Source organism: Macadamia integrifolia, chromosome 12 (assembly GCF_013358625.1).
Source record: "Macadamia integrifolia cultivar HAES 741 chromosome 12, SCU_Mint_v3, whole genome shotgun sequence".
NCBI lineage: Eukaryota > Viridiplantae > Streptophyta > Magnoliopsida > Proteales > Proteaceae > Macadamia > Macadamia integrifolia.
Window position 1 is genome coordinate 15,795,215 of NC_056568.1, and position 26,455 is coordinate 15,821,669.

General features: G+C 38.4%; 3 protein-coding genes and 1 long non-coding RNA gene across 10 annotated transcripts in view; 1 reads left to right on the forward strand and 3 right to left on the reverse strand.

The window, feature by feature from the left end:
- Positions 1–25: 25 nt before the first annotated feature.
- Positions 26–4,243, forward strand: LOC122057278 (methionine--tRNA ligase, cytoplasmic-like). The gene is made up of 3 exons (XM_042619330.1): positions 26–143; positions 238–303; positions 3,767–4,243. The coding sequence occupies exons 1-3, from the start codon at positions 78–80 to the stop codon at positions 3,896–3,898; spliced, it is 264 nt and encodes an 87-aa protein (XP_042475264.1). The 5' UTR covers positions 26–77; the 3' UTR covers positions 3,899–4,243.
- Positions 4,244–6,917: 2,674 nt separating this feature from the next.
- Positions 6,918–11,668, reverse strand: LOC122057561 (protein ACTIVITY OF BC1 COMPLEX KINASE 7, chloroplastic-like). Of its 6 annotated transcripts, none has more exons than XR_006133557.1 (4): positions 9,456–11,668; positions 8,889–9,353; positions 7,627–7,768; positions 6,918–7,069 (listed from the first exon to the last, which is right to left on the reverse strand). XR_006133557.1 is itself a non-coding variant. In XM_042619702.1 (4 exons), exons 1-4 carry the CDS (start codon positions 9,528–9,530, stop codon positions 7,017–7,019), a joined length of 345 nt encoding a protein of 114 aa, XP_042475636.1. In that variant the 5' UTR covers positions 9,531–11,668; the 3' UTR covers positions 6,918–7,016. The 6 variants fall into 6 exon arrangements, 2 of the variants coding, with proteins under 2 accessions (XP_042475636.1, XP_042475634.1); XM_042619702.1 differs by having other exon boundaries at positions 9,279–9,353; XM_042619700.1 differs by having other exon boundaries at positions 6,918–7,488; positions 9,279–9,353.
- Positions 11,669–13,442: 1,774 nt separating this feature from the next.
- Positions 13,443–14,810, reverse strand: LOC122057156. 2 transcript variants are annotated; one of them, XM_042619168.1, is made up of 2 exons: positions 14,431–14,810; positions 13,443–14,342 (listed from the first exon to the last, which is right to left on the reverse strand). In XM_042619168.1, exon 2 carries the CDS (start codon positions 14,234–14,236, stop codon positions 13,556–13,558), a length of 681 nt encoding a protein of 226 aa, XP_042475102.1. In that variant the 5' UTR covers positions 14,237–14,342; positions 14,431–14,810; the 3' UTR covers positions 13,443–13,555. Both variants share the same exon structure in this region, with proteins under 2 accessions (XP_042475102.1, XP_042475103.1).
- Positions 14,811–17,527: 2,717 nt separating this feature from the next.
- The window catches only part of LOC122057252, a 29,749-nt gene continuing 20,821 nt past the window's right edge, over positions 17,528–26,455 (reverse strand). Inside the window, exon 3 of the long non-coding RNA XR_006133498.1 lies at positions 17,528–17,639. This is a non-coding gene — a long non-coding RNA (uncharacterized LOC122057252). The remainder of the gene's footprint in view (positions 17,640–26,455) is intronic.

Genomic DNA, 26,455 nt, shown 5'->3' on the forward strand with positions numbered 1-26,455 from the left:
ATTTTTTTTTTTTTTTTTATGTAGGCCAAGTATATGCTTCTATCATTCCTGACGCTCCAGGTGCAGAATCACATCCCATGACCAAGAAATTAGCAGAAAAAGTTAGTGATTTTGTTGATCAATACATTGAGGCCATGGAGAAGGTGATTGGATGCAGACACAACTTTTTTTGTCCCCTTTATGACAGTTAGAAATTAGATTGTCATTTGCTTATTTTCATCATCTGATCTGACATAGGATGAACTAAAGAAAGGATTGAAGACTGCAATGACGATTTCTAGTGAAGGGAACGCATATTTGCAAGTAAGCTTGTATAATTTTCTGTTCTTTTCAATTTGAAAGTCTTGTTTATTATAACGCCTGATCAATTTTCAGAGGGGTAGATTATTACTGTATTCAGAGATCAATTTTCAAACAATACATTCCTTGATCAATCAAATTAACTAATACTCTATGTTTTCAACCAATTGGTCTATCACAGAAATCTACTATTAATCGAATACATAGTTTTGAAACCAAGGGTACACGGTAGAGACAAAATTAGCAGTGGTCTGAGACTTGGATTTCACAGCAGATATTTTGATAGGGACTAAGGTCCGATTGGTTTAGGTTACTCTCAGAATGGTCTGAAATTTCTGGAGGAGGTCTGTAAGTCAACAATCTATTGATTCCAGCTGGTTTATCTCAGAAATTAACTAACAATCAAATATTTAGCTCTGAAATCAACGGTTGGCGGTAGAGACAAAATCAACAATCTTCCGGTTTTTTTTTTAATTTACATATTTTAGCCTATTTTATTCTTATTAAATTCTATCTTGTTGATCTATAATTTCATACTCCATTGCTAATCTTTATTCCATAGTATTATTAATTCAGTTTAGCTTCTGTTAAATTGTTCCCGGAATCCCACCTTTGCAAATCCTATTCCCTTAAAACCTCTATTATAGGGGTTTCGCATTGTCGAGTTTGCATTAGAGGAGCCTTGGAGGTTTGCTCTTCCGATCAGGCTAATCAGTTCTGTGAGATGGGGCTCCTCTACTGCGCAAGAGGAGTCAACTTTCAATCTAAATGGATAAAATAAAAGATTAAACATGTCATTGCTTTTTTATTTAACTACTCTTTTATTTCTTTTATAGACCTTCACTATATCTTGGATTCAGAGAGTCTACTGGTGATGCCGTCCGATAAATAAGTTTCTTGATTTATTGGATGATGTGCATATAACAGCGATTAGAAAACATAATATAAGTGAACAATCTCTCTCTCTCTCTCTCTCTCATCGTGATAGAACACATGAAAAAGCTCTATTTAATATTAGTCACTCATGTTCTCACGTGCAAATAGGATTTCTTACTAGTGTATATATATGAATCTGTAAAAATAGGCATTACTTTTCCCTTTTTTTTTTTTTTTGTTAAGGTCGTAATGCGTTCAATGTTTCATGATCCCAATATTCCAAGTACTGGTAAACTCATGCCTATGACCTTCCCTCATTATACAATTTCTATCCAACCGCCAACTATCCTATTTGTAATTTTGAAGCTTTTCAGCACTCTATGAATTGTTCCCCTTCAAATGACTGACCGAAAGTATGCGGTCTGTACAACATTGAGGAAATATAGTGGAAAGTCAACTTCTTCCCCTACCCATTGCTTAGTTTGCTAATTTGTTGTAGAGGATGGCAATGAAGTCCAACCTGTTCTTGGTTAGAGTTGCAAAGCCTAAAAGCCAGATAGGCTAGCTTAGACTGAGAGGACCACGCTGATCAGACGTTAATTCAGGCTTGGGCTCCCCTGTTTTCAGCTTGGCCCTGCCTAGCCACATTACCCACACGCATATATATATCATGTAACCTTCTGTATTCAGTGGTTCAAATGGAGAATAAAATATACTCTCTGATCACAGATTTCACCCCACTGCAACCAAGGAAAAATGAAAGAGACACTTACCCGTGCCTATACCTATATATTATTGAAAAAAACCCAAACTTAACAAGGGCTTTAGTTGCCCAAACATATCAAATAAGCAAATCACTAAATTTTCTTGGTAACAACAATTAATGTTTTTGAAACATTTTCAGAATATGGTGTACACTTGCAACAACGAGGTAGTAAACACTATTAAATATTTGAATGTCATAGGGTGTTTTGCATCAATGCAATGTAAAGCCAGTGTTTCTCATGTGCAAAATCCAGTGCTACAACTCTGTCAATATTGACCAGCGGATTATTATAGTGTCATTTGTCATCCATATGAGCCATATAATGCATCCACGTGCTACAGAGGATCTCTATCTCTCTCACACACACACAGACACAAGGAAACATTGTTGGAAACAAGATCAACCAATACCTCATTGTTGAATATTTATAATGTTGTCATTATAAGTGCTAATGATCAACTAACACTCACTATTTATAATATTGTCATCAAAAGTGCTAGCGATCAACCAAAACCTTGGTAAAGAGTTTAATGGCACAATGGTTTGTACACCTGATTCAGTACTATTTGTGCAAATACAATACATATGCCAAAAAGATCAACCAACATCGCAAGGGAATGCCTATATAACAAGTATTTCATTGCAATGATGATTAACTACCGGGGTTGAATTCCTTCAGGTCCATCGAAGCAATTTCCCAACAAAAAAAAAAAATAAAAATAAAAATAAACAAAAAAAGGCTCCTGGTTTAACCTACAAAATGAACTTTAATGTCAACTTCACCTCTAAGATGTGTGCTTGAAGCTTTCATACGATGAGCACAAATGCTATCTCAAAACATCTTAATAATCTATAGGACAAAGAACTTCACCTAGCATGAGATCATTAAATACTCCATCCATGATAATCCCGACTAGTCTCTTATATGTTGAGAAATAAATTAAAATCATATAAATTATGTAATACGCATACCTCAAAATTCCATGCTCGAAGCATACCACCACCTGGAAAATCGTCAGTGACTGATTCAACATCAAGAGAAGGATCATCAAGAATCTCATTGAGCGGTTTTAGATTTTCACGTTCCTTCTTTATGTTGTTTATAATCTCAACCTCCCGCTCGCAAAGATATGACTTTTGGAGCCGACGTCTCATTATGTCGATCTCATTTTGGGCATTTTCAAGGGCAATTAGTAGCTTAAACCTGTTTGGTGGAACTTCACAGAATGCTATTCGTTTTGGAGTACTCACTAGATGTGACCTGCATCTTTTTCGCAAAACGTTTACCTTTGTGATTGTACGATTGTATTCATATTTCAAGTGTTGAAGCTCAGAGTCGTATGCTAAAGGTGGACGAAGAAATTGTGGAACCATCGCTGGACAAGATTGAGTTCCCACAACGTACTCAAGCATCCTTAAACAAACATAAGAGTAGAGTGGAATATAAAAACATTGTTGTATATTCAACTCACGAAAACATAAATAATAAACACAGCAAGTCAAAACATTATCACAGTATATTCACCCCCACCCCCACCCAAAAAAAAAAAAAAAAAAAAAAAAAAACCTGGAAAATAAATAAATCATGATATCAATTGTTACAGACATCCATTTTGTCCCTCACCCAAAGATCAATTATCATCATTTGTGTATGTTGCTCTATGCCGAAAAGCATTTGATAATATCATAAAATGATTTGTGCAAAGTTATATGACTTGATTACGCCATCACCAGAGCGACAACGTTGGTCAGAGTGATTTTTAAGCTATTTCCTTTCCTAGGCATTATTTTTTATTGTTTATTTTTTTAACTTACAACGAGCAGGATGGAGATGGTCGCTGGTCAGTCGAGGTCGTGCGTCCGTCGTCACTGGAGATGGTCATTGGTCCGTCGTCATTGGTGATGTCGCTGAAACCTGCTCTCTGGTCTCTCAGAGGAAGGAGTCGAAAACCTTAGAATGGAGATGGCCGCTGCTCCATCGAGGTCACATGAAACTCGTCGCTGCCTCATCGTCGTTGATCGAGGTCGCAGGAAGATCTAGGTCGGCAATAGGATATACGCTAGAATGGAGGTGGAAGTGATGGAAGGGAAGCCGTGTATTGGTTGAAAAGGGTAAGGGGATTTGGGATTCCTCAGAACTAGGTCGGGTATGGAAGAGGTAACGCCTAATCAGTTTGGTTTTGGATTAAGGTTAAATTGAACCAATTAATACAAGGGAAAATTACAAGATTACTCAAAATTAGGTTTTCATTTACAAAATTACCCACTTGAAGTTTGTGATAACTGAATTGCCCAACTCAAGTTTTTACACACAGCCACACGTTGAGTAAGTATATATATATATATATATATATATGAATTTATATGTTTTTATTTTTGATTAATGTTTCGAGCTGCAACCGATTCGATTTCCTATCATTCCTTCAAACTCTGACGTTGCAGAGACCAATAGTACGATTCGAAAGGCTCCACTTGGGTTTGATTGAATGTGACTTAAGTATATTTCATCAACTTTACCATATAGTCATCTTGCCTGTGTATACATGTTAGTAACTGGTGCTTCACATGAATACTATTGAAGCAATCCTGCAAATTTTTCAAAATTTCCCAAGTGGTTGTACCTATACACATCCTGACAAAGCAAAGCATGCAACTTTTTCCAAGATTCTATCATATCAAAGAACCTGCCCAACACTTCAGTAATCATTACGATTTGGAAGCAAGTATACTACTTTTTCAAGATGCCCATCATGTTGAAAAACACTATTACATAATGTAGTGAATTTGAGGATGGACTACCACTATTTATCCTTTGGAATCATTTATGTGTTCAAGATTCACATCATATTAAAAGTACCACCTACTATTACAATTTGAAGTAGGTATGAGACTACAAATATACCCATCCGCTTCAACATCCTCTTAGCCACCTTGAAAATGTTGAAGTAACTCTATAATGGCGCCCAGTAGCTCCAAAGCTAGTAATTTTGCTCCCAGTGTGAATCAAGATAAAGGAAAAGAGGAGCTTCGGCTGAAGGAGAAAATGCAAGAGCTACTTAATGATCGTGAGAATGCACGCCATGAAGCAAGAGATCTATGAGTACAGCTTCCCCTTCGAAAAGACCTTTACAAAGTGAAGGATGTGATGACTTTGGACGAAAATATTTTAATCCTAAGTCGTGAAATTTCAAAAACACGTACGAGAACTAGGCGTGCCTATTTTGAACACAAAAGGGTTGAATCAAAGAAGATCATACACGACCAACGTTTAGAATTGGAAAGTGTTCGTAAGATGAAGAACAATTGTGATATGACTTCAGAATCATCCGCAAGCGATGACGACGCAATGACAGGCGATGATGCTTACCCTATACTGCAGTAGGAATTGCAGGCAAGAAAAATTCCATCTATCAAGTTGTTCTATGCATTTCAACTTTTGCTTTTATTGAATAAAATCCATGAAGGGGGTTGTAAGGTTAAAATAAATGGCATGTTTTCCTTAGGAACATCCATATTTTAAATTTACAGCTACTCAAATATATTCACTTATTGTTACCAGCTATGGTTTGATTCAAATTCCCAATTCTATCTATACACATACCAGTAGTCCTCTCATGTCCATGATGACAGCCTTTGTGCTTCAAGCTAGCACTGGTAAGGTGACCTCAGGTTCCCAAGGAGGAACTGTTGCTAGATGGGTGGTTGAAACTGCAACAAGGTACCGGACAACGAATTGCCCGTCTTCATCTTACAAGGATCACAAATTTCTTCAGAATGGTAACAACTTGAGATCATTATGCTTTGTAGTTATTTAATTTTTAGGGAGTAAACTAAGGGGTTTTTTTACTAAAAAAAAAACTAAGGGGTTTCTGTATGTAATGGAGAAAGTGCAACAATGATTACCAATGATAGAAAATGAAGCTTGCCCTTTGATCCAACTGGGTCTTATGTGCAAAATAAAAGCATTCTTTGTTATTATGTTGAAGAATTTCTTAACAAAGTGATTGCATAAATACAACGACGATAATTACCCCAAAAACCCATTACTTGATACTCAATTCACCAAAAAAAGAAAGAAAAAAAGGACAGAGAGAGGGAGAGCAGCTTCAGGTAAAAAGTTTCATCTTTGGCCTTCATCTACTTCTTGCACTCATGGTAACAATGATACACTCCCAATTCCTTCTAAGCATTACAATCATGACCATATGCCTTGCTGACCAAGTTTGGTTCGGCTGGAGGTAAAAACTAATACTTAGAATAAGAGACATACAAGACAGCTCAACGCACACAATGTATAACTTAGGTGGAACCGTGTAATGGTATATTATAAACGATGTACCATAATATAGTTGTAAAGCATGTCAAATACTCCATAAAAATGAGAGTTTATGAAATGGCTAGGCATACAATCATGACTTCAGATATGTATGAGTCTGTATATATTACACTCATTGGATTACCATTAATCCTCACTCATAACAAAGAAAATGTTTGTTAATTAGACACTTAGGCTTTGTACAAGGATATTTCTATTTTAAAAAACTGATTCTGGGTCCAGCATAGTTTTTTGTATTTCTATGTTTTTGGAGTGATTCTGTACCTTAAATGTTGTATGGTAATGTTGAAAAAAAATTGTCTCTGTAACTAGGAAAAAATAGAAATCTGTATGGTTCACACTTGACATAATCTTTTCTATTATGAAATAAATAATTACGTAAGATGCTACCTACACCATAGGAAGTAATGAATTCAATAGTTCAACATCCAAGTCTTACCAGAATGAATTACATAGCCGTGGTTCTTAGCAATTGTTAGATTCTTGATCATTGAAAATAGGTACAAGCGAATACCCCCACATAATAATCCCGACTACAACTTAACCATACATCAATAGATCCTTGAGTGTACAAATAAAGCAAATACCCCCACATAATAATCCCGACTACAACTTAACCATACATCAATACAGCCATGAGTTCCAACTAATTTAAACTATTTCAATGTTTTCAACAAGGTCAAGCAAGTGCTACATAATACAATTCTATATATATTCAGAAAATAAGATCCCAAAGTTTCAAAGATGCTTCAGCCATATTGCTCTCCTGGTGCCAAGACCATCTCCTTGACCTTCAACCATGGATGCTCGAAAGAACAAGCATGCATGTTAGCCTTATTTCTGCATATTCAATTAAGCTTGTCTCCTATAATAGACTACATATTTCTAGTGTTGAAGAACTAACAACACGTTCTTCCATTCGCATAAGATCCAAAACAACAAAATTGAAGAATTTTCAAATTCAATTGGGATATGTTTGGGTTTTTGCCAATATCAATGACCATGGTGCAGAAACATGCCTTAAAACTCGTGAGGATGGCATGGACACCAACAAAAAATTTCACTGTTAAATAATTGAAACAGAAAATTTAGATTCACTATACATGTAAGAGAGGTGCTTGCTCCCTGCACAAGAATCAAATCATCTTCTCAAATTTATCAAGCTTCTTCACTCTTTGCATGGACCTAATTAATAGTGCGAAGAAAACACTTGCAAATTATTTTTGAGGGTGGTAATTTTTGGGGTGGGAGAGGGGAGAATAGTTTATTATGACCTACCATCAGAGAAATGGCTAATCTGATACTAAATTCTTATCTAGAGAATGCGAAATAAACATGATAAACTTACCAGCTCCAATGAAAGATCCGTTCGCTATTACTTGGCTACCTAGGCTGCTAACTGTGATCCCAATATTTAGCAGGGTTCCACCAAAAACAGTAAAAATAGTGGCCATTTGAAGTACAGTTGCCTTCTGTGCAGCTCTTTCTGACTGATGGACAAAGATTTTGAAAGCATCAAATATATTATGTTATGGAAGGAAAACTTAAGTATAAAATACAGAATGAAACAAAATAATCTAGAACAGAAAGTTTGAATATAAGAAAATGTCAAAACAGCCCCTCCCGGAAAGTTCTCCTTTATTTTTTTTTGGAAATTATTTTGATAAAACATTGTTACATTGCTAGTCATACAAGATCTTCATCTGGTCTTCTGCACCAGTCACCATATGGCTCAAGGGTTACATGCTTAAAAATCCAGCCTGGCAACGCCCTCCTACACCCTCTCACATGGGGCAGTAAAATGACCACCCCACCCTACCCTTGGAATGCCCATGCACCACTCTTATTGGCCCCCATGCTGGTGTAGGGGCCACGCAGCCTGGCAGCACTCCCATTGTACACATTTCAGTCATTAAATATACAAATGTTCGTAAACAAAGATTTTTTAATAATTCCTTACTTCACATAGAGTAAATGTTATCCTTTTTTGGCAGCATGGCACCATGTAGCCTTAATAGATTATAAGACTCATATAGTTAAACATGATTGTATGTAAATATTTAACTGAGCATGAATTTTCACCTCACAAATGCCTAAGCACAAGTCTCACGCAGGGGGAAAAAAAACATGTTACATTTTGTGCATCTGGCACTTCATACATGCATTGACTCTTTTTGCTGCACAATCAAACTTCATCGTATATGCCCTATTTTCTATTCAGGTCTACAATAGATAAAATATATTCAAACATCTCTCACTCACTCACTTAGTACCTAAGAAGTGCTTCTTAATTCGCTTTAGCTCTACTATAGAACATTTGGATTATCTAAGTACTACAAACATTTATCAAAAATCAATAACTACTAATGTTTAATACATAACATGTCCATCTTTAGTGTATAGACTAAAAGCATTAACTATATGATGCTTTGATGTTTCTACAGATTTAGAGATAAAAAATGGCAATTCCATTTCCATTTACACAAGGTCATTCTTTTTTTTCTTTTGGTAAACAAGGTAAGTCAACTAAGATAATCAATAGATTAAATTGACCTCTGAATGAATAATCCTAAAATGGTGTGAAGCATAGAAACTTAAAAAAAGGCATACCCAGTGCACGAGGCTCCCGCCACTTTGGGGTCTAGGGAGGGTCATCACGTATGCAACATTGCCCTCGCTTCACGGAGAGGTTGTTTCCTTACTCGAACCCGTGACCACTTGGTCACAATGGAACAACCTTAGTGTTGCGCCAAGGTCCACCCACTAAGCATAGAAACTTCTATGTCCTAAATAGGCACATTCTCATCCTCAGGACAAAGAGAATACTAACTGAATATGAATAAGAATGACAAAAGTTCTGACAGAGGAAGATTTTAATTCTATCAACTGTCAGAAATATTTTCACAACAATATGAAAGACACAATATCTATTACAACAGCCATCCATTGCTTTGAAAAAAATCGCTTTGAAAGAAAAGGAGTGTGTGGAAAAAGAAGTACATCATTGGCTTGTCTCCTTATCTCCTCGACAAGTTGTGTTCCGGAGCGCTGCTTCTCTTTTAAATCTAATAGCTCCTGTACTTTGCCAAAATATTAGAGGTAGATTTCTTTGGATAATAATGTTGCTAAAACTAGGGAAAAGTCAAGCGTCTCGTTTTTCAATTAAAACACAATTACCTGTGCATAAGGTGCAGCAATCTTCACAACGGAAAAATCAGGATCTAGCGTGTAACCAATTCCTGGACCAATCATAAGAACCCAAATAAGTTCCTAAGCTTGAAGGTTTCCTGCTGATCCTGTTCTTTCTGATTGTGGCCCCTAAATTGTTTGATTTTTATCAAGCCAAGTAATAATTTCTTAAGCACTTAATAGTCCAGATCCTCTGTTAATGCATTTCAGGGATAATTCCATAAGCAGAATCACGAGCTCAATACAAGTATCTATTGGTATTTCAGGAAATACGACTGGCTATCAAAGAGTTTGCTTAGGTGTATTTAATTAGCATTCTCAGGATGCATTGGCTATCTCATGACTGGCTCATGGGGATAATCCAGGTCCTTTGGCACAAAGGATCTGCATCCAATCCTACCAGCACCCAAATATTTAACCAGTCCAGGATACAGATAAATGAAATGGGTACACATGCATGGCAATATCATAAGTTTAATTTATCCATGATTCAAATGTATGCAATCGTTCACATCTAAAACCTCTACCAAACAATGCAACTACATCAAATATAGTCTAAAGGGATTTTGAGGCCACCTAAGAAATAGGGTTCAGAAATCCCAGAGAAATCTAGAATTGCATGAAAAGGATCGACATCTTTTTCTCAAGGCTGGTTTCGACCAAGCCTGAAGCTGAGATATGGGTCAAAATCTGGAATTTATGGCAAAACACAACATGTCATGGGTGGTCAGAACTGGTAGAAACTTGGTAGGAGTCAGTATCGACTCAAGGTTTCATCTCGGTTTCTGTCAAAACCTAAACGTAAATATCTCAATCGAAACTTTCATCATGCATGAAAGTGAGGAACCAGATCTAAGAGAAAACTTGTCGATGCAGTCAAAACCGATCAGATGAGAAAGAACTTCTGGTCAAGTAGTTCAAGCAGGTAGTAGAATATTCCAGCAAAGTTTGGAAGTACTCTGAAGGATTAGATTTAGAAATATTGAAGAGACTGTAAATAGGAAACTTGAAAACCCAGAATAAACAGTAAATTTGATGGCAAGGCCTTAGGGTTTCAAAACAGAATCAAATACTAATCTGATTTAGAAATTAAACATAATTATGAAGCTTTAAACAGTCTCTACAGGGATCAAATGAAGAGATCAGTTCCAGAAAATCAGGATTGAGAAATTGAGTTGCAGTAGGATCTACCATTCAGTTGTAAAACTGAAAACAAATGAGTTGCAGTAGGATCTACCATTCAGTTGGAAAACTGAAGACAAACAGAATCTGAAACTGATAACTAGTTAAGCAATTTGACACAAAGTTTCAGCAGAGTTTGAGTAAAGATTAACTCAAAGAAATGGACCAGAACTATTCAGAAACTGAAACAGAAATAAAATCACAGGATTTAAGAATTAGAGAGATCTGACCTATACTGCCTGGAGAGAAGGAAAATGGAGATTGGAAAGATAAGACATTCAGGAATCCACCTGAACACAGTTTAGAATCCACCAGATCCTTGCACAATACTCAGCAGAAAACAACTCCTGAATCCACAGCTTGAAATCTACAGACCATAGTTGCAGCCAAAGCTTTCTTCATTCACAAAATCGAGGGTGGGGGGATGTTAAGCCTTTACATGCTTATCTAAAACTTCTGTAAACTGAATCAGACACTGAAAAGGAAAGGCTGCAACCGATCCAATCCTGAACAGATAAGGAAACAAAAAAACAGAAACAAAGACTGATTAAAATATCCAGCCACAGGCTGTATTGAAGAGTCCTTCCTTGACTCAAATACAAAAATAATAAAGAATATCAAGGACTGAAATTGATTACTCCTATTCCAGCCAACTAAATAGCAATAAAATAAAACCCAAACAGACTGGAAATTCCTCCCCATCAACCAGCTATTAGGGAAGTGCTAAACTGACTCGACCACTTAAGTAATAAGAGAAATAACAAATAAAATATGACTCAACAAGACCCTGCGACAGGGCTAGACTTGAGCTGGATTTGTTGGAACAAATTCTGGTCAGGCTAGGCCTAGACTAATTTTTCTTCTTCTTCCTGGCACTACTGCCGGTGCCCAAATACTGCATCACAGTCTGTCCAAGGGCTGGCTAAATTAATGGTCAAGATCATTGCAAATGCATGGTTTCAGACATCAAACCAGAAATTGACATTTGGGCTAGTTTTGACTGCGTAAAAACATGGATAAAAGTGGTATTCTCCAACATTAAAGATATAAAACCTATGCATGTCCCTCATAACTTCAAATGAAAAATGCCAACACATTCAAATCCATGTTCAATCCACAGAGACAAAGGTAGAATCGAACCTTCGAGTGTTGGAAATGCCCTTATTACAGTACTATTTCTCACTCCATATTAATAAGTTGTCTATGGATTCTTATCAAATCTTACTTGAATTCCCTGCAACTTACTTAAATTGGAGGCAAATAAAAACGTCAAAAACTACATATGCATGATTAGGTTCGGCTATTTCAATCAGTGAATGGGTCTGTGCCCTGTAATGAGGACATGGACACCAATCAGTTCTAAATTATGCAACAGAACTGTAAAACACAGGTTAATGAAAAAAAAAATATATGAAAAAGACAAACACAACTGGAGATGAATGAGACATATATTCACCTGCTAAAGTACTGAGTATCCTTCATATTGGGGGGGCCTCAAAAGTAGAAATTGGTTGTGAACTGCACTACAGTCCCAAGGGGTGTACTTCAGCCAACACTTGTATTAAACCTTGGCAAAACATATTGAAACAACCTGTCTTTTAGTAGACATCTACCCATTGACAACGAAAATATAGGAAGGCATATAATGGTAAAGCAGTTCTGAGAACACTGAGAAGTATGCTCACCCATTTATAAGCATATGAGATATGTGAATTATGAAACTACAGTCCAATGCATAAATAATTAGATGAAATTCTATTGTCAATATAGATTTACCTGGAAGAATGGAAGGAAAATAAATAAGAGTTACAATAAACGTAGTTCATGAGGGTGAAGGTAGTGGTGATCAATAATAGATCTATTTTGTAGTGAATACGTACTGCAAATCCAGCTTGTATATGGTAGTTGGATCTTTAGCGCACCCTGAAACACTATACGCTAAACTGGTATAGTGTTGGGCGAGGGGGGGGACTTTTCTTATTAATTCATATCATAAAATTGATCATTGAGCACAAATGAGGGAGCAACATAGACAATATACTTAATCCCTTAAAAAAGAAAAAAAAAAGGAAGTAGACCCATTAACTGAAGCTGATAAGGAGAGGAAATATACTCAATAAGTGAATGATAAAAGAGGCCTTCGCTCCATGGGCAGCACTGTTTGCCCTGTTGCTGCTTAGTATGAAAGCATATGAGAGAGAGAGAGAGAGAGAGAGGGAGAAGGTTTAGTTTATGTTACCTTCCAAGGAAATAAGATAGATTCCAATTCAATAAAAGATGCGATTTTGCCTGAAGACCACAAAGACTAAATAAAAATTCAGCTGTTAGTCACTTAGTCTGTTAAATATGCAACATGCCAACAATGCAAATAGTCTCAACGACAAAACATAAAAGTCATCATATATCAATTCAATGTCCATAGAGATAAAAATGTGTTAATAGCTAATGCAATTAACCGAACAACAAAACCATAAAACATCCACCTAAAACATTCAGATAGAGAATCAAATATTCAATATTGCATCATATTAATATAAGATTCTTCTCAACATATTTTGGGACCTATGAGTGTTCCCTTCAAATAATTATAGTTTTATGTTCTTCAAGAGTGATGTGAGGCCAACAAAAATTGAAACATGTCTTGCCATCTTGGAAACTGCAACCAAAATTGAGAGATGACTTTAGGCGATGTACAGTTGACACATAACACAAACTTTTAGTTACAAGAAATTTCTATACCAATTAGCTTACCACGTTCATAAGAGGCTATATTGCCTCCCGACATGACCTCCTGTTATGCTTATGATCCCCACATCTGCTACAATGTTGGGGTCGCTTCTCCACATCTTGTGATTCTATACGTTGTTTCTTTGGTCGGCCTGCACGCTTACGAGTTCTAGGAGGCCTCACAACAACGTATGCATCCCCTGGGGTGATTCCAAGGACATATCATGGTTAGGGACAGGATTGATTGGTTCTTCATACGTTTGCGCATATGCCCCTTTATGATACTCATGTGAAACATAATTCAGGAGTTGTCCACGAATCCTTGCTATCGCTGCAGATGCATGAATACAGGGTAGACCTATCATCTCCCATGCCTTGCAGGAACACGATCTCAAACTTAAGTCAACTGAGTGTGTACTTGCGTCACCCTCAACTTCAAACCCAGACACTGAAGATCGCCAAACGGTCAGCCCCTCAGATTTACGAACTCGTTTCTTTAGAATCTTGTTAATCTTAGGGCCCACATCATATTTCCACTTAATTAATTTCTGCTTACATTTATACATCATCTCCATCTGTTTCACCCTTATACTGTTCAAGAGTTGCATTATGGGCAGTTCACGTTGCTTCAATATCCATGCATTATATGTCTCTGCATAATTGGAAGTCAACTTGTCATAACGATTTCCAGGGAATAGACAATTAGCCCAGTTCTCTGGTCCAGTTGTCATTAACCATATATATGCATCTTCTGAGATACCCCTTATATCACCCATATGATTGTTAAAGTCTAAAGTTGTCAGTGCATATGCTGCATCAGTAAGCAATACTTCTAAAGCATTCTTCAAAATGACTGACATAGGCTTTCAAAGATTCTTCTTAAAATTTTCCTTTAAATGGCGAAGACAAAACGCATGGTGGACATCCCCAAAGACAGAACGCACCCCATCAATTATGGGTTGATGCCTATCAGACACAAAAACAATCTGTTCAGTGTTGTCTAATGCCATGTTAAGCTGCTCTAAAAACCATGTCCAATTAGAGTGATTCTCACCAGAGACAATTGCGAAGGCGACAGGAAACATCCCATCATCTGTATCCATTGCTGTAGCAGATAACGGAGTGCCAAGATACCTGGATTTTATGAAGGTGCCATCAATGAACAGTACAGGTCTACATCCTGTCCTGAAGCCCTGCACAGCAGCGTAATAGGCTACAAATAGTCTTGTAAATTTACCATCATCATCAACCTCATATTTAGCATGGCTCCCAGGGTTTGTCTCAATAACCTTATTACAATACCAAGGGATGTACAGATAAGATTCCTTGAAAGATCCAAACACTTTATCATTTGCAACCTCCTTTGCCCTCCAACACTGCGTATAACTCAATTCTAGGTGATAGTCTCTTTTCATATCAATAATGATTTCAGTTGGAGGATACTTGGGAGTATCTCGAACTTTCTCAACGACAGTATTAGCTATGAGAGACTGTCATACCTTCACCTTGTCAATGAACTGAGATCCAGGTGGATGTTGGTGTACACCTTAGTACTTATGAATCCTAAACATTCCACTCGGCTTGACATGACTTGCCCTAATTGACCAATAACATCCCTCAACTGCACACTCAACAATAACCCTCGCTTTATCACTCCACTTTGTCAAATAACGGAAACCATTTGCAATAGCAAATTGAGCAACCGATTGTCGAAAGTCAGTTGCTGACTTAAACATCTGTCCCACACCCTCTATTGCTTTCTCCCAAAATATGGTTAGTATTTTGTCCATAGGTGTCTCACTTGAACATGCAATAACCATGTCAAAAGTCTCATCAACATTCCGTCATCCATATGCTGAGACTGTGCAAAAGTAACACTGCACCTGCTATCAGAATTAAAATAAAAAAAAAAAAACAATGTTTACATCTCATTACAGCCATAAAAAATTTAAAAACTTAAGCTAAACAAACTGACAAACTACAACAAATAATGTACCTGGCCCCATAGTGATCACTTCCGATAGAGCCATCATCCCTTGACACAAATACATCCACTATGGCACTACGACTGTTAAAATCCAACATATTTTGGAGGTCTAAGTCTCCCTTAAGGCTAATAGGAGCACATCTACTCCCAGGCACTAACCACTTCAATAAAACACCATCAGGGCTGAAATTCCATGATGAACAAACCTTCTCCAAGAACTGGGTGAAATTCATTGTTCCATCCATACGAATTGCAATAGATTCACCTCCCTCCTTCATATATGTTCCATCAGTATCTTTTACTAACACTCCACCATAACTGCATATAGCCAATACTGAACCTGACATCTTTCCTATATGCTGCAATCCTCACAAGGCAAAAGATTGAGAATTTTGCATTTTAACATGGCTTTAACTATGATACAATCAGAAGGAGAGCAGAAAATATGAGAGGATTTAAGAAGCCCAATAGAAGCAACAATATAATCGCAATGGTTTCTTAACAGCGGGAAGTACATTAAAAGAATATAAATCTGCAGAACTTGAAACTCTATTTTCAACTTATTAGAGACCTCCTGAATCCACAAGGCACAGAAAAGTCGTCCCCACAGCAAAAAATATATAAAAAAAAAGGAATTTTCATGGAATTTTCAGTAGCAGAAAATAAACTTTCCCAAAAAAATATATGAACAATAAGAGCAAAATAAAAATCCAAATCCGACATTCCTCTATCCTGATCATGCTATTTTCATTCTTACATTCTATTGGTTCTGTTATTCTGTTAGTTGGGCTTTCTGCTATGATCTGCCTCAGTTACATTATCCACTTGTCTAGTTTATGTTTCTGTTTATAACCCTGAATTTTCTACTCAATTTCGGGAAGCCTTTTTCAAGTGAACTTCTCAAAATCAGGGACAATGGACTTGATATTTAAAAAATTGACCGGCTACTGTTTATGGTTTCATATTGCTGCTTAATATAATAAGAATAATTTAAAAATTAAAAAAAAAAGAAAAAAAAAAGGTCTCTGATTGTTACTATTCTTAATTATATATACCCTGCCCATCAATTATGTTATTTTCTGGGTTTCGACTTTCCTATTTGATGAAGGAAATATTCGTATCTCACAATCCAGCAGTTGAATTTCCATCAGATTTTGCAATCCAGCTTAATACTCTGAACAGAGGACTTGACCTTATTTCTGGTCTCATTTGAACATTTGACTTGCTGAATTCAATTTTCGCTTGAGCCTAGTTACAGAACCATTCACTGAGATTTTGATTTCTAAGGGATTTCTGAATTCCTAAGCTGAGGCAATTTAGAACCCTATCATAGAGACTAAACTCAGCCCTGAACTATAATTTGCTACAGATACGAATCAGTCTAAAAGATTCGGAAATATTTGAGATATTTTGGGTTTTGCGAAGAGTTTAGTTTGTCAAGGGGTGGGGGGTGGGAGGGGACCACTTAAATCCTACATAGTGGCAGACCAATTCTCCTTCATCAACTCTCTATGTAACCCATCAAATTGACCCTCATTGGGAGAAAGTTTAAAATTTGGTTCCGCTAACAAAACATTGTCATCACATTTCATGAATGCTTACTAAGATAATAACAAGTACAAATTTACATGAATCTTATGAATTTCCAAAATTTGAGTTGTTTTACTAATTTGATGCTTCAAATAGATTAAAATAACTGTAACAAAAACCAATCACAAATTTCAAAGATTTAGGAAAAAATCAAAGTTAGTGCACTCAAACCAATAGTTGTCATGCACAAGCAGTAATGAAATGACCATGTAAGAAAGGCGGTCACATAAATGAACAGAGAAAACTAGTCTCGCAAGTCCCAACTGTCCAATCAGTTTGCATTTGAAACACACATCAAACGAAATCCAAGTTCTCAAGAAATATAGCTGATATGATTAAACCGAGTCCATTTCTCAAAACTCAACCTTAAATATTGTGACCATATATTTTAGGAACCAATACACATCAACATCAGCCTCAAACTTGAATTGTAAATCACATTAAGACACTAAAAAACAAAAATTGAACTACTCAGGGAAATCACACAACAGAAAAAAGGTTAACAACAACAACATCTAGAAAAAATCAATAGGTAAGGAGTAAAGTAAGACCTATATGCTGCCTGATCTGTAAGTGGCCTTCTATGAGCTGAAAGTTTTCCCTTCCTCTGATGAATGGGAATTAGAGTCAAATTTCTGCAGCTACCATTCACAATAAATTGGTCCACTGGAGATTCAGAGAGGAACCTAGCAGACAAATTTGGTATGGTTTAGACATTCCAAGGTCCAAGCAAACTTTAAAAATTAGAATGATCAAAACAACTGGTTACATAAGCGCATCACACGTTGTTCCAGTGAAGCTTAGAAATGAAGTTGAAATACATTTGTGATAGCCTGCTCTAATTGAAAGCAATGAGCAGTAGCACCCAGACATTTTAAATTTTCTATTATTTTCAAACTCAAAACTGAATTCAACACAAGTAAGCTTCTTCTTCTTCTTTTATTCTTTTATTTTTCAATAATGTCCCAACACTCATGTCCTGAACTTGGATAGGGAAAGGAGACTCCATAACTAATAAATCTCCCAACATAACTTGAAATGCAGTCAAATAAAACAACTAGCTCTTGGACTTTCAGTTGTCAATTTATGTCCCATATGTATACTTGGTAGGTATTCATGTTTTTCCATACAGGTATCATTGCTGGCGACACTGATATGTATCCCCCATCATTCCCCACACCCTCAACACCACCTCCCCAAACCCCCCCTGTGATACCCTACTTTTTAAACCTGGTATAATTACACGGTTGACCCGGTTTAACCATGCAGGACCCGAACCAGAGAGGGTTAAGGCAGGTTCCTTATGGACCACGATGGCAAGGGTGACTTTGAACACAGGTTGGCCAGACAAGTCCGAGTCAGTGCCAGAGGAGACGGGTGTACCCAAGTCGTGCACATGCACGTATCATAAGGCCATGTATGGATAAAGTTCGTATGTAGCCATATCCTAAAGCACATACGTATAATATACCGTGTGCCGAGAGTCGAATTCCATCAAAATCCCACTTGTTGGTCAATTTTCGGCCCTCAGGTGAGCGGTCACAGGTGGGCGCATCTGCCCACCTGAGTGACCCACCCATGTGGTTACTAGATGTTTTAAAAAGTATAAATAGCATTTATTGTGTTTTTTATTTTCTCATTATTAAACTAAAGAGTTGGTGAGAATAGTAAAGAGGAGAGAGAAAAGGAGGAAGAAAAGAGAACGAAGAAGAAGAAAGGGGAAGGAAGAGGAAGAAAAAATGGATTTAAGCGGCGCCAAGGTTTGATCTTCCCATTTCGACACCGGAAGAGTGATTCCCAACACGAGATCTACGATTGGAGGAGAGCAAAGGCTATGCTTCTTAAACTTTCACCAAACCCAAGTAAAACTCTTGATTTGGGTAGAGTTCCTTGAGATCTTGTAAATCCCACTTGAGATGATGAATCTAAGGTTTAATAGATGGTCTATGTGTTGATTTTGAAGGATTTGAAGAAGTGTGTACAAGATTTGAAAAGCATTGGTGATTTCTTGAGCTAAGAAGTGATTTTGGGGTTTTGAAAGAGTTCTTGAGCAAAGAAAGTAAGATGGCTTTTCAATCCTTAAATCTAACTTAGATCTAGGTTAGAATCATCTTATAAGACCTTGGAAGTGTGGAAATGTGATTGGAAAAGCCCCATTTGATTTTTCAAAGGTTGGGAAGAGTTTCAAGGAAGAGGGCAATTTTTCGCCCTCTCAGGTGGGCTGGGACCGGTGGGCTGAACAGCCTGCCTGAGGACACCCGCCTGAGAGGGCAGACCCTCGGTCCCCACCGGTGGGTCGACCTGCCAGTCGATCATGACCGACGGGCCAACCTGCCCACCGGTGAGGACCAATGATAGGTCCCGACCGGTGGGCCGGCCGGAGGGCCACCCTGCCCACCGGAGATGATCAGTGGGTCATGACAGGTGGGCTATCCGACCCACCCGAGAGGCCCCTAACGTGATTTTGTGTCCGAATGGACCCAAAACGGACGTGCAACCTCCTTTTGTGATTCTAAACATGATTTAACCATCAAATCTTGTTAGTTTTGACCCCAAAGTGGTGAAATACTAACCCCATTCACTTATGCTAAGTTCATCAAAATTTACATTTCACGCATCGGATCTCACCCGTACCGGGCGTGAGTCTTTGTACACGACAAGTAAGTGGGGAGAGGACGTTTGACTTTATTTTAAGGCTTATTGTGCATCATTCAATTGTATCTAGATTAGCCATGTCATCAAGCAAACTATGTGTAGCTTAGTCATCCTCATATGATTATGACATGCGTGTGGTGTTTTACTTTCTCAATGCTAAATGATTGATGTGCTTATGTGATGAATGATGGAATCATTATGCGTGATGCATTATTAGACTAGATGCCGTAGTCGGCTTAAAAACGAGTGCATTGGTGGCCCGTGGAATGGGACGCAGTGGCACTATGCAATCGTACTATGTCATATAGGAGCATGTGGTTTAGGGTTATCATCTTCCCGTGCTACGACCCTTCCCAACAGGGGTTGAGGTGTTGGGTTACCACTTGGGGGGAAGCAGTGGTCGTGATTGTCGGGTCACTGTGGCGGTTAGACATACGCCCGGCTGGTCATTAGGACAGTCGACAACCTCAATGGTATATTCAAGAGGGCCAATCATACTGCTTTTAAATTGTTGAAGTCAGCACCTTTACTTTCTATCATTTACTTTTATGTTGAGAGCCGATAGTCGGTATGCTTTACTTTTCCGAGTACTCATGGTGGGCCTTCTCCGACAGCCCTATGGGCGTATCACGAGATGGAGTTCGCTGCTCGTACTCGGAGTATACTTGCACTATGGTTGTAGTAGCACTAAACTAAAGACTTAGTAATGTTTAGGTGGATGAGGTTTAAAATGAATTGCATAGCATATAGTGCATATGGATGTGATTGTTGTGTGGATTGTTGTGTGGTCCTTCTTTTCACTTACTGAGCTAGTGAGCTCATCCCATGTGCGCACCTCTTTTAGATGATTTTACAGATCACCAGCCTGAAGATCAAGGGTCAGGCCCAACAATTGAGTTTCCTGACGAGGATTGGTGGGTTCCCAAGGAGTATGAGCACGGCACGGATTGCATTTGCGAGGGCTATGCTGCGGGACCGCAGTATTGATGCCATGCAGGGTTTTACTTTTTGATTCTTTTGATGACCCCTTGTTTTGTGTACTTGATACGCGAATTGTTATTCTTTTGTGTAAATATCATGCCTACGGGCCCACATGTATTTATCTATATACTACAATTTGGGTTTCAAGTATATTGGGGGTATTTACAGGTAAATTAAGTCTTCCGCTGAACTTCTGAACGTTTATCTTAGATGTGTGTATGATGTGGTTGGGTACTGTATCAGATGATCCTGGCAGGTTTGGGTTAATCAGAGTTAACCCGGTCACCGGTCCGGTTCTGTGTGAAGGGGGCGTGACAACGGTGGTATCAGAGCGGGATGCTCTATCCACTCACAGTATACCATTTAGACCCCATAGAATCTATAATAGGAAATGGGATTGGGTAAATGTAAAAAAAAAAAAAAAAAAAAAAAAAAAAAAAAAAAAAAAAAAATCTTTTAAGAGTTAAAAGCCAAGAAAAAAAAATGGTTGCATTTAATTATTGCATTTCATGGCATGCATGAGAGAAAGTTTACTTAGAATAAATAAATTATTAATTACTTGATTTCATAACCCATCGAGTGCAAATTTAACGAAATTTCGGCAGCATAACGACGCTAAAATAAGATTTCCCAAAATTTTCATACATAAACACCTGATAGACAACATACATATACAAATAAACACAATCGATACAAAACTAACCACAAGTCACCAAACATCATCACAACACCATACTAGCAAGTCCAATTACAGAGAAGAGAAAAGTACAAAGAAAAATAATAATATGAACAAAATAGAGACAAGTAAAAATCTGATTTAGACGGGCGAGCTAAGCCCTCAGAGACCCTCGTCATCGTCTAACTCTACTACTCCATCCCTCCTAGGCCTCGATCTAACGTTGAACCGACGGTCGTAGTAATCAAACCTTGAGGTCACTAGTTGTACATCCCTCCGGAGTCGGAAAAAATCCGCTAAAATAGCGTTGGCCATTGTGTCCAAATCTTCGCCCAATCTTAGGAAGGAACTCTCTAATGTAGCCTGCCTTTCTGAGATATTTTCCTCTCTGGTGGCACTCTCATCTAGTCTTAGAAGCTGATCTTGCCCATCTTTCAAAGCCCTCATAGTAGCCATCATACTCTCAAAGTCAAAAGCACCACTCTCAGGTGGTGGGGCTCTATGCTGTGGGCCTGCAGCCCTCGCAAAGTCAGGATCAGCACCTCTCGAATCAAGAGGCTCCTCCTCAAGGATATCCTCGTCCAAAAAGTCCTCTTCCTCGAACTGAGGAACATAATCCTCATCCTCCTCACTAATTTCCTCCTCCATGGGAACATCCTCCCTATGGGCATTCCTCCTGTCCCTGCCTCTTTGAGCTCCTGCTCTCTGAGGTACATCCATAAGAGCTTGGAGACCCATCCTCAGTAGGTTTCCCTTATCAAACTTGTTCGCTGGAGTCTTTCCCTCCTCACCACTCAGATCCACCCCAAAGAACTCAAAGATCCTGGTGAAGATCCTACCATATGGGAAACCTCCATCCTCGGGGTGTGAGGTATGATGCTCCATAGTCTTAAGTATGATGTAGGGCAAACATAAGTGCTCGGCACCTCCCTCCAAGGCCTTATAGATGCAGAAGGCTGTGTAGAGCGCCATGAAGCCTACCTGGTTCTGGTGACCTCCTCTAGGGAGTAAATTAAACTGAACCAAGCGAGCAAATACATGAACCTCTGGGTAATATTGTTGTTTTATGGTTGTCCTTGTTGGCAACTCGGCCATGTGGCGGTGATGACGTGACCAGTTTAGGTGACATGGATGAAAATGATGACATGGAAGTGTCTAGTGTCACCGATGAGATAACAGAGCAGCTTGGTATGCATGGAGTGGTTTAATACATCATTAATAGGCGATGCGGGTTTCTGGGTCAAACTGGTAAAATTGACCTATTTACGATCGAGCGCATTTTCGGCAGTGAAAATGACATTTTTGGAAGATCAGTTCTTCATGAAAAAGATAGATTGTAATTTACCTAGTCTAGTGCATTTAATTTTGTCACATTCCGATACCGTATGAAGAAGTTACAGCATTTTTGGCAGTCGAGGGTAGTTTCAGCATTGAAGATGAATTTTTTAAAGGAAGTGTTCTACATATAACAATACGACAAAAATACAATCTTTCCAATGGTTCTGATTTCATCACGTTCCGATTTCGTATAAGAAAGATACATCATTAGAAAGGTGTAGGGGTATTTTGGTCTTTTTATATGAATATTCAGATGATTGAGTCTTCTGAAAAGTCGTAGAGCATCTAGTTACGATTCCAACGCACTTTGTTTTATCTCGATCGGATATCGTATGAAAAAGTTATAACTGTTTCCGTAAAGTCGGTTCAAAAATCCAAACCGAAAATCCATCAGTTGCTCTCGGTGTTGGGTGGATTTTTCGGAATTTATTTTTGAAATTTGAAGGGCTTTTGTGCAATTTAAAGATTTTGAAGGTCTGAGTTGCAAGGGATCTTTAAGCACTGAAACATATAGAGGCAGAGCTTTGATTGTAATAAAGAGGAGTAAAGGGAAGTGAAATGGATGGTCAAGATTCAACCACGTAGGCTTGATGCCCATCCAAAGGCTACTGAGATTTTGGTGTGATATGGACGAGATAGATGCTTGCGCGTAGGATTTGATTGGTTAGGTGCATAATTCTTAATGCACTGGCGCTACACCTTATCAAAGTATGTTAGTGTGTTTCGCGCGTGTATAGAAGATATAAAGAAAATTCCAATCTTAATGATCTCATGAAATCATATTAAAGCCAACATGGAGGATTCGGATCCAACGGTCAATAAGCCTTTTCACTTTTGTGAGTGGGAGACAAGCTCCCTTAAAATCCAGAAAAGCAACCAATCATAGATCGACAACACTTCTGACGATGTCAGCGCCTACGTCATGATGACGTCATCGAGATTCAAATCTAACGGTTTGGATCTATTGTCAGTTGGTTTAATCGGACGGCTTGGATTATAAGATCTTTTATATGAGATCTACGGTTAGATTTCGCCCCTGTTGCGCGCGCCATCGGTGTAGCCTATGCCACCCCTACGAAGATTCTATTTAAGGCTATCTCATTGCTCCAACTTCAAATGGTCATATCTCCCTCATTGTAACTCAGATTTGGGTGAACCAAGTTACAGCTTCTTTGTTTTTTCAAGCCCTACACCATGGAAGCAAGAAAAATGGATTTTGAGTGAAAGAAGGCTACGGTTTTGGTAGGAGAAGCTTCCCCCTCTTTGTTAGTTCTTGAATGAACATACATTCTTGATGATAAATGTTCTTAGGCCATTAAAGGAGGTAAAAGAGGTGGTTGAAGTGTGTTAATGGTACATTAACTCAAAGCCAAGGAAGAAGAGAAGAAAGCAAGGATGTGTTTGCTTTGAAGAGCAAGAAGCCAAGGAGAGAGAAGGTGTGAGCACCAAACTTGTCAGTACAAGTTTCCAGTCATCCCAGGCAATCGGTTGTGAGATTCTCTAACCTTTGATTTTACATTACATGTATGTATGTATGTTAGGGTTATTTGTGGATGAATGTATACATGCTAGGTTAGTTGTGGATGAACTGTAAGCATGCTAGCTAGTTGTAGATGCATATGCTAGGCAAAGCTTGACTGTAGGGCATTGATATAAGCCTAATTTAATTGTATTATTTATTATGTTCTTAGTGGGTGCTAAGCACCGAGAGTGGGTGCTACACATTGTATTGGCACTACGAGTGCCATCTCAGCTTCGGCTTAAGAAAATTGGGTATGGGTGCTCCCGATTGTGTGTGCAGTCAAAAGTAGTGTATTGAGTAGGTACGAAGCCTTGACAGGCACTACTCCGGGGATGTAGGTAAATTGCCGAACCTCGTAAAAACCCTGTGTTGTGGGTGCTTGTTGTTTGCATTTGATATTGAAGTGCGTGGAATGTGGAATGGGTGTGCATACTTGGAAGTGCCTATGAGAGGCTGAGTGTGCATACGACTGTGTGCAAACAGGGACAGGTATATCAGGTTTTTCTTGGCCAGACATCAGACAGGTTTTTGGGGATCGGAATTGGACTCACTGATTCACCCCCCTCTCAATGACTGCCGGGTTACAACAATTGGTATCAGAGCCGATACTCAGTGATAGTTTGATCAACAACTGAGTGATCCAGAGGCAGCGGCAGTGACAGTATGGCAGGTGAAGGTTATTCAGGACATGCACCAAAGTTTGATGGATCTGATTTTATCTTGTAGAAGAGGAGAATGCAGTCGTACCTAGGTTCACTAGGTTATGATGTTTGGGTATCAGTTCTGATTGGGTACACAGAGCCTGAAGGAGGTCCGGTTGACAATGAAGCTAAGAAGGCTTATTGTTACAATCAGAAGGCTGTGAATGCAATATTCTCAGCATTGGATAAAAGTGTGATGGCTAAGATAATGGATTGTGACTCAGCCAAGGATATCTGGGGAAGACTGAAGAGTATTGATGAAGAGTCTGAAAAATCATTTAATGATGAAGATGATGAGGCTATGTTCATGGTCTCAATAGATGTGGAAGAAAACAAAGAAGATTCTTCTAGCAAGGAAGATTCTACAAGAAGAAGAAGAGGAAGATGAAAAATCACATCTAGAGGCTGAACTCACAGTTGCCCTTAGAGAGCTTAAAAGAGAAAGGAAGAAAGTGAAAAAGGTCACTCAAGACCTTAAGGGGCAAGAACAATTAGTTCTTGAGTTGAGAGATCAAGCCAATAAGTCAAGGAAGACCTTAGATGATCTTGAGTATCAACTCTCACAGAAGACCATTGACTGCAACACTCTTGAGTTAGAGAAAGTGGCTTTGAAAGCACAACTAGAGGAGCAATATGAGATTCTTGCACAATTTGATGGTTATGCAGATGAGCTAGCCTTATTAAAGGCTAAGGTTGAAGAATATGGGAGAACTGAGATTGAAAGAGAAGACTTAGAAAATGAAGATGTTGAAGATGACTCTACTCCAAAAGAGCATCCTAGCAGTAAGAAGCTCAATGACATTATCAATGCTCAAAGATCGACTCACATCAAATTTGGACTTGGATTTGTTGGGGAGTCTTCCAAAAATACCAAGGCAAATGGTAAGGGAACAGTACATAATCCTATCAAAGTCAATGATAGGAATGCTCAAAGAGGAAAGGCACATGTTACTACTGCTGGCAATGTCAAGAGAGCAGTACAAAAAGATAAAGTGCAGACTGGTCCAACTAGAAGAGGAAATCCATCTATATTCCATAAGACTAACCATGCTAGACAACCACAGTTGGCAAGGCCAAGCAGGAGAGCAGAGAGCTATGGATACAGTCAAGGTCCTCAACAGAGGCCTAGAGCATTTGACAACTTCAGAGCTCCTTACAGATGGCAGATGGAACCTGTGATGCAGAGGCACACCTTTCAAGGTTATTGTTACAAATGCAACACTTTTGGACACAAGATCTCAGATTGCAAGTTCAACATTGGTCCAAGGAGTTATGTGGACAGAAATCCTTTTGCACCCCTTATGGAGGAAACAGTTGAATGTTACAGATGCAACAACCTTGGACATATTGCAAGGAATTGTAGAACTGTGTTTCCCCCACAAAGACAGGAGAACAGAGGTAAGCAGAGAGTTTTCAGAAACACAGAAGATGATGAGATGGAGAGACAGTTCTCAAGACAGAAGAAAGCAAAGAAATCTAAATCTGTCAAGAAAGTTTGGGTTAAGAGAGAGAGAGTAGAAGATGAAGAAGATGCAGCAGCATTTGTTATTCATAGAGCTTTTAAGGCTCAAGGAGACTCTAATCCATGGATTCTTGATAGTGGTTGCTCAAGCCACATGACAGGAGATA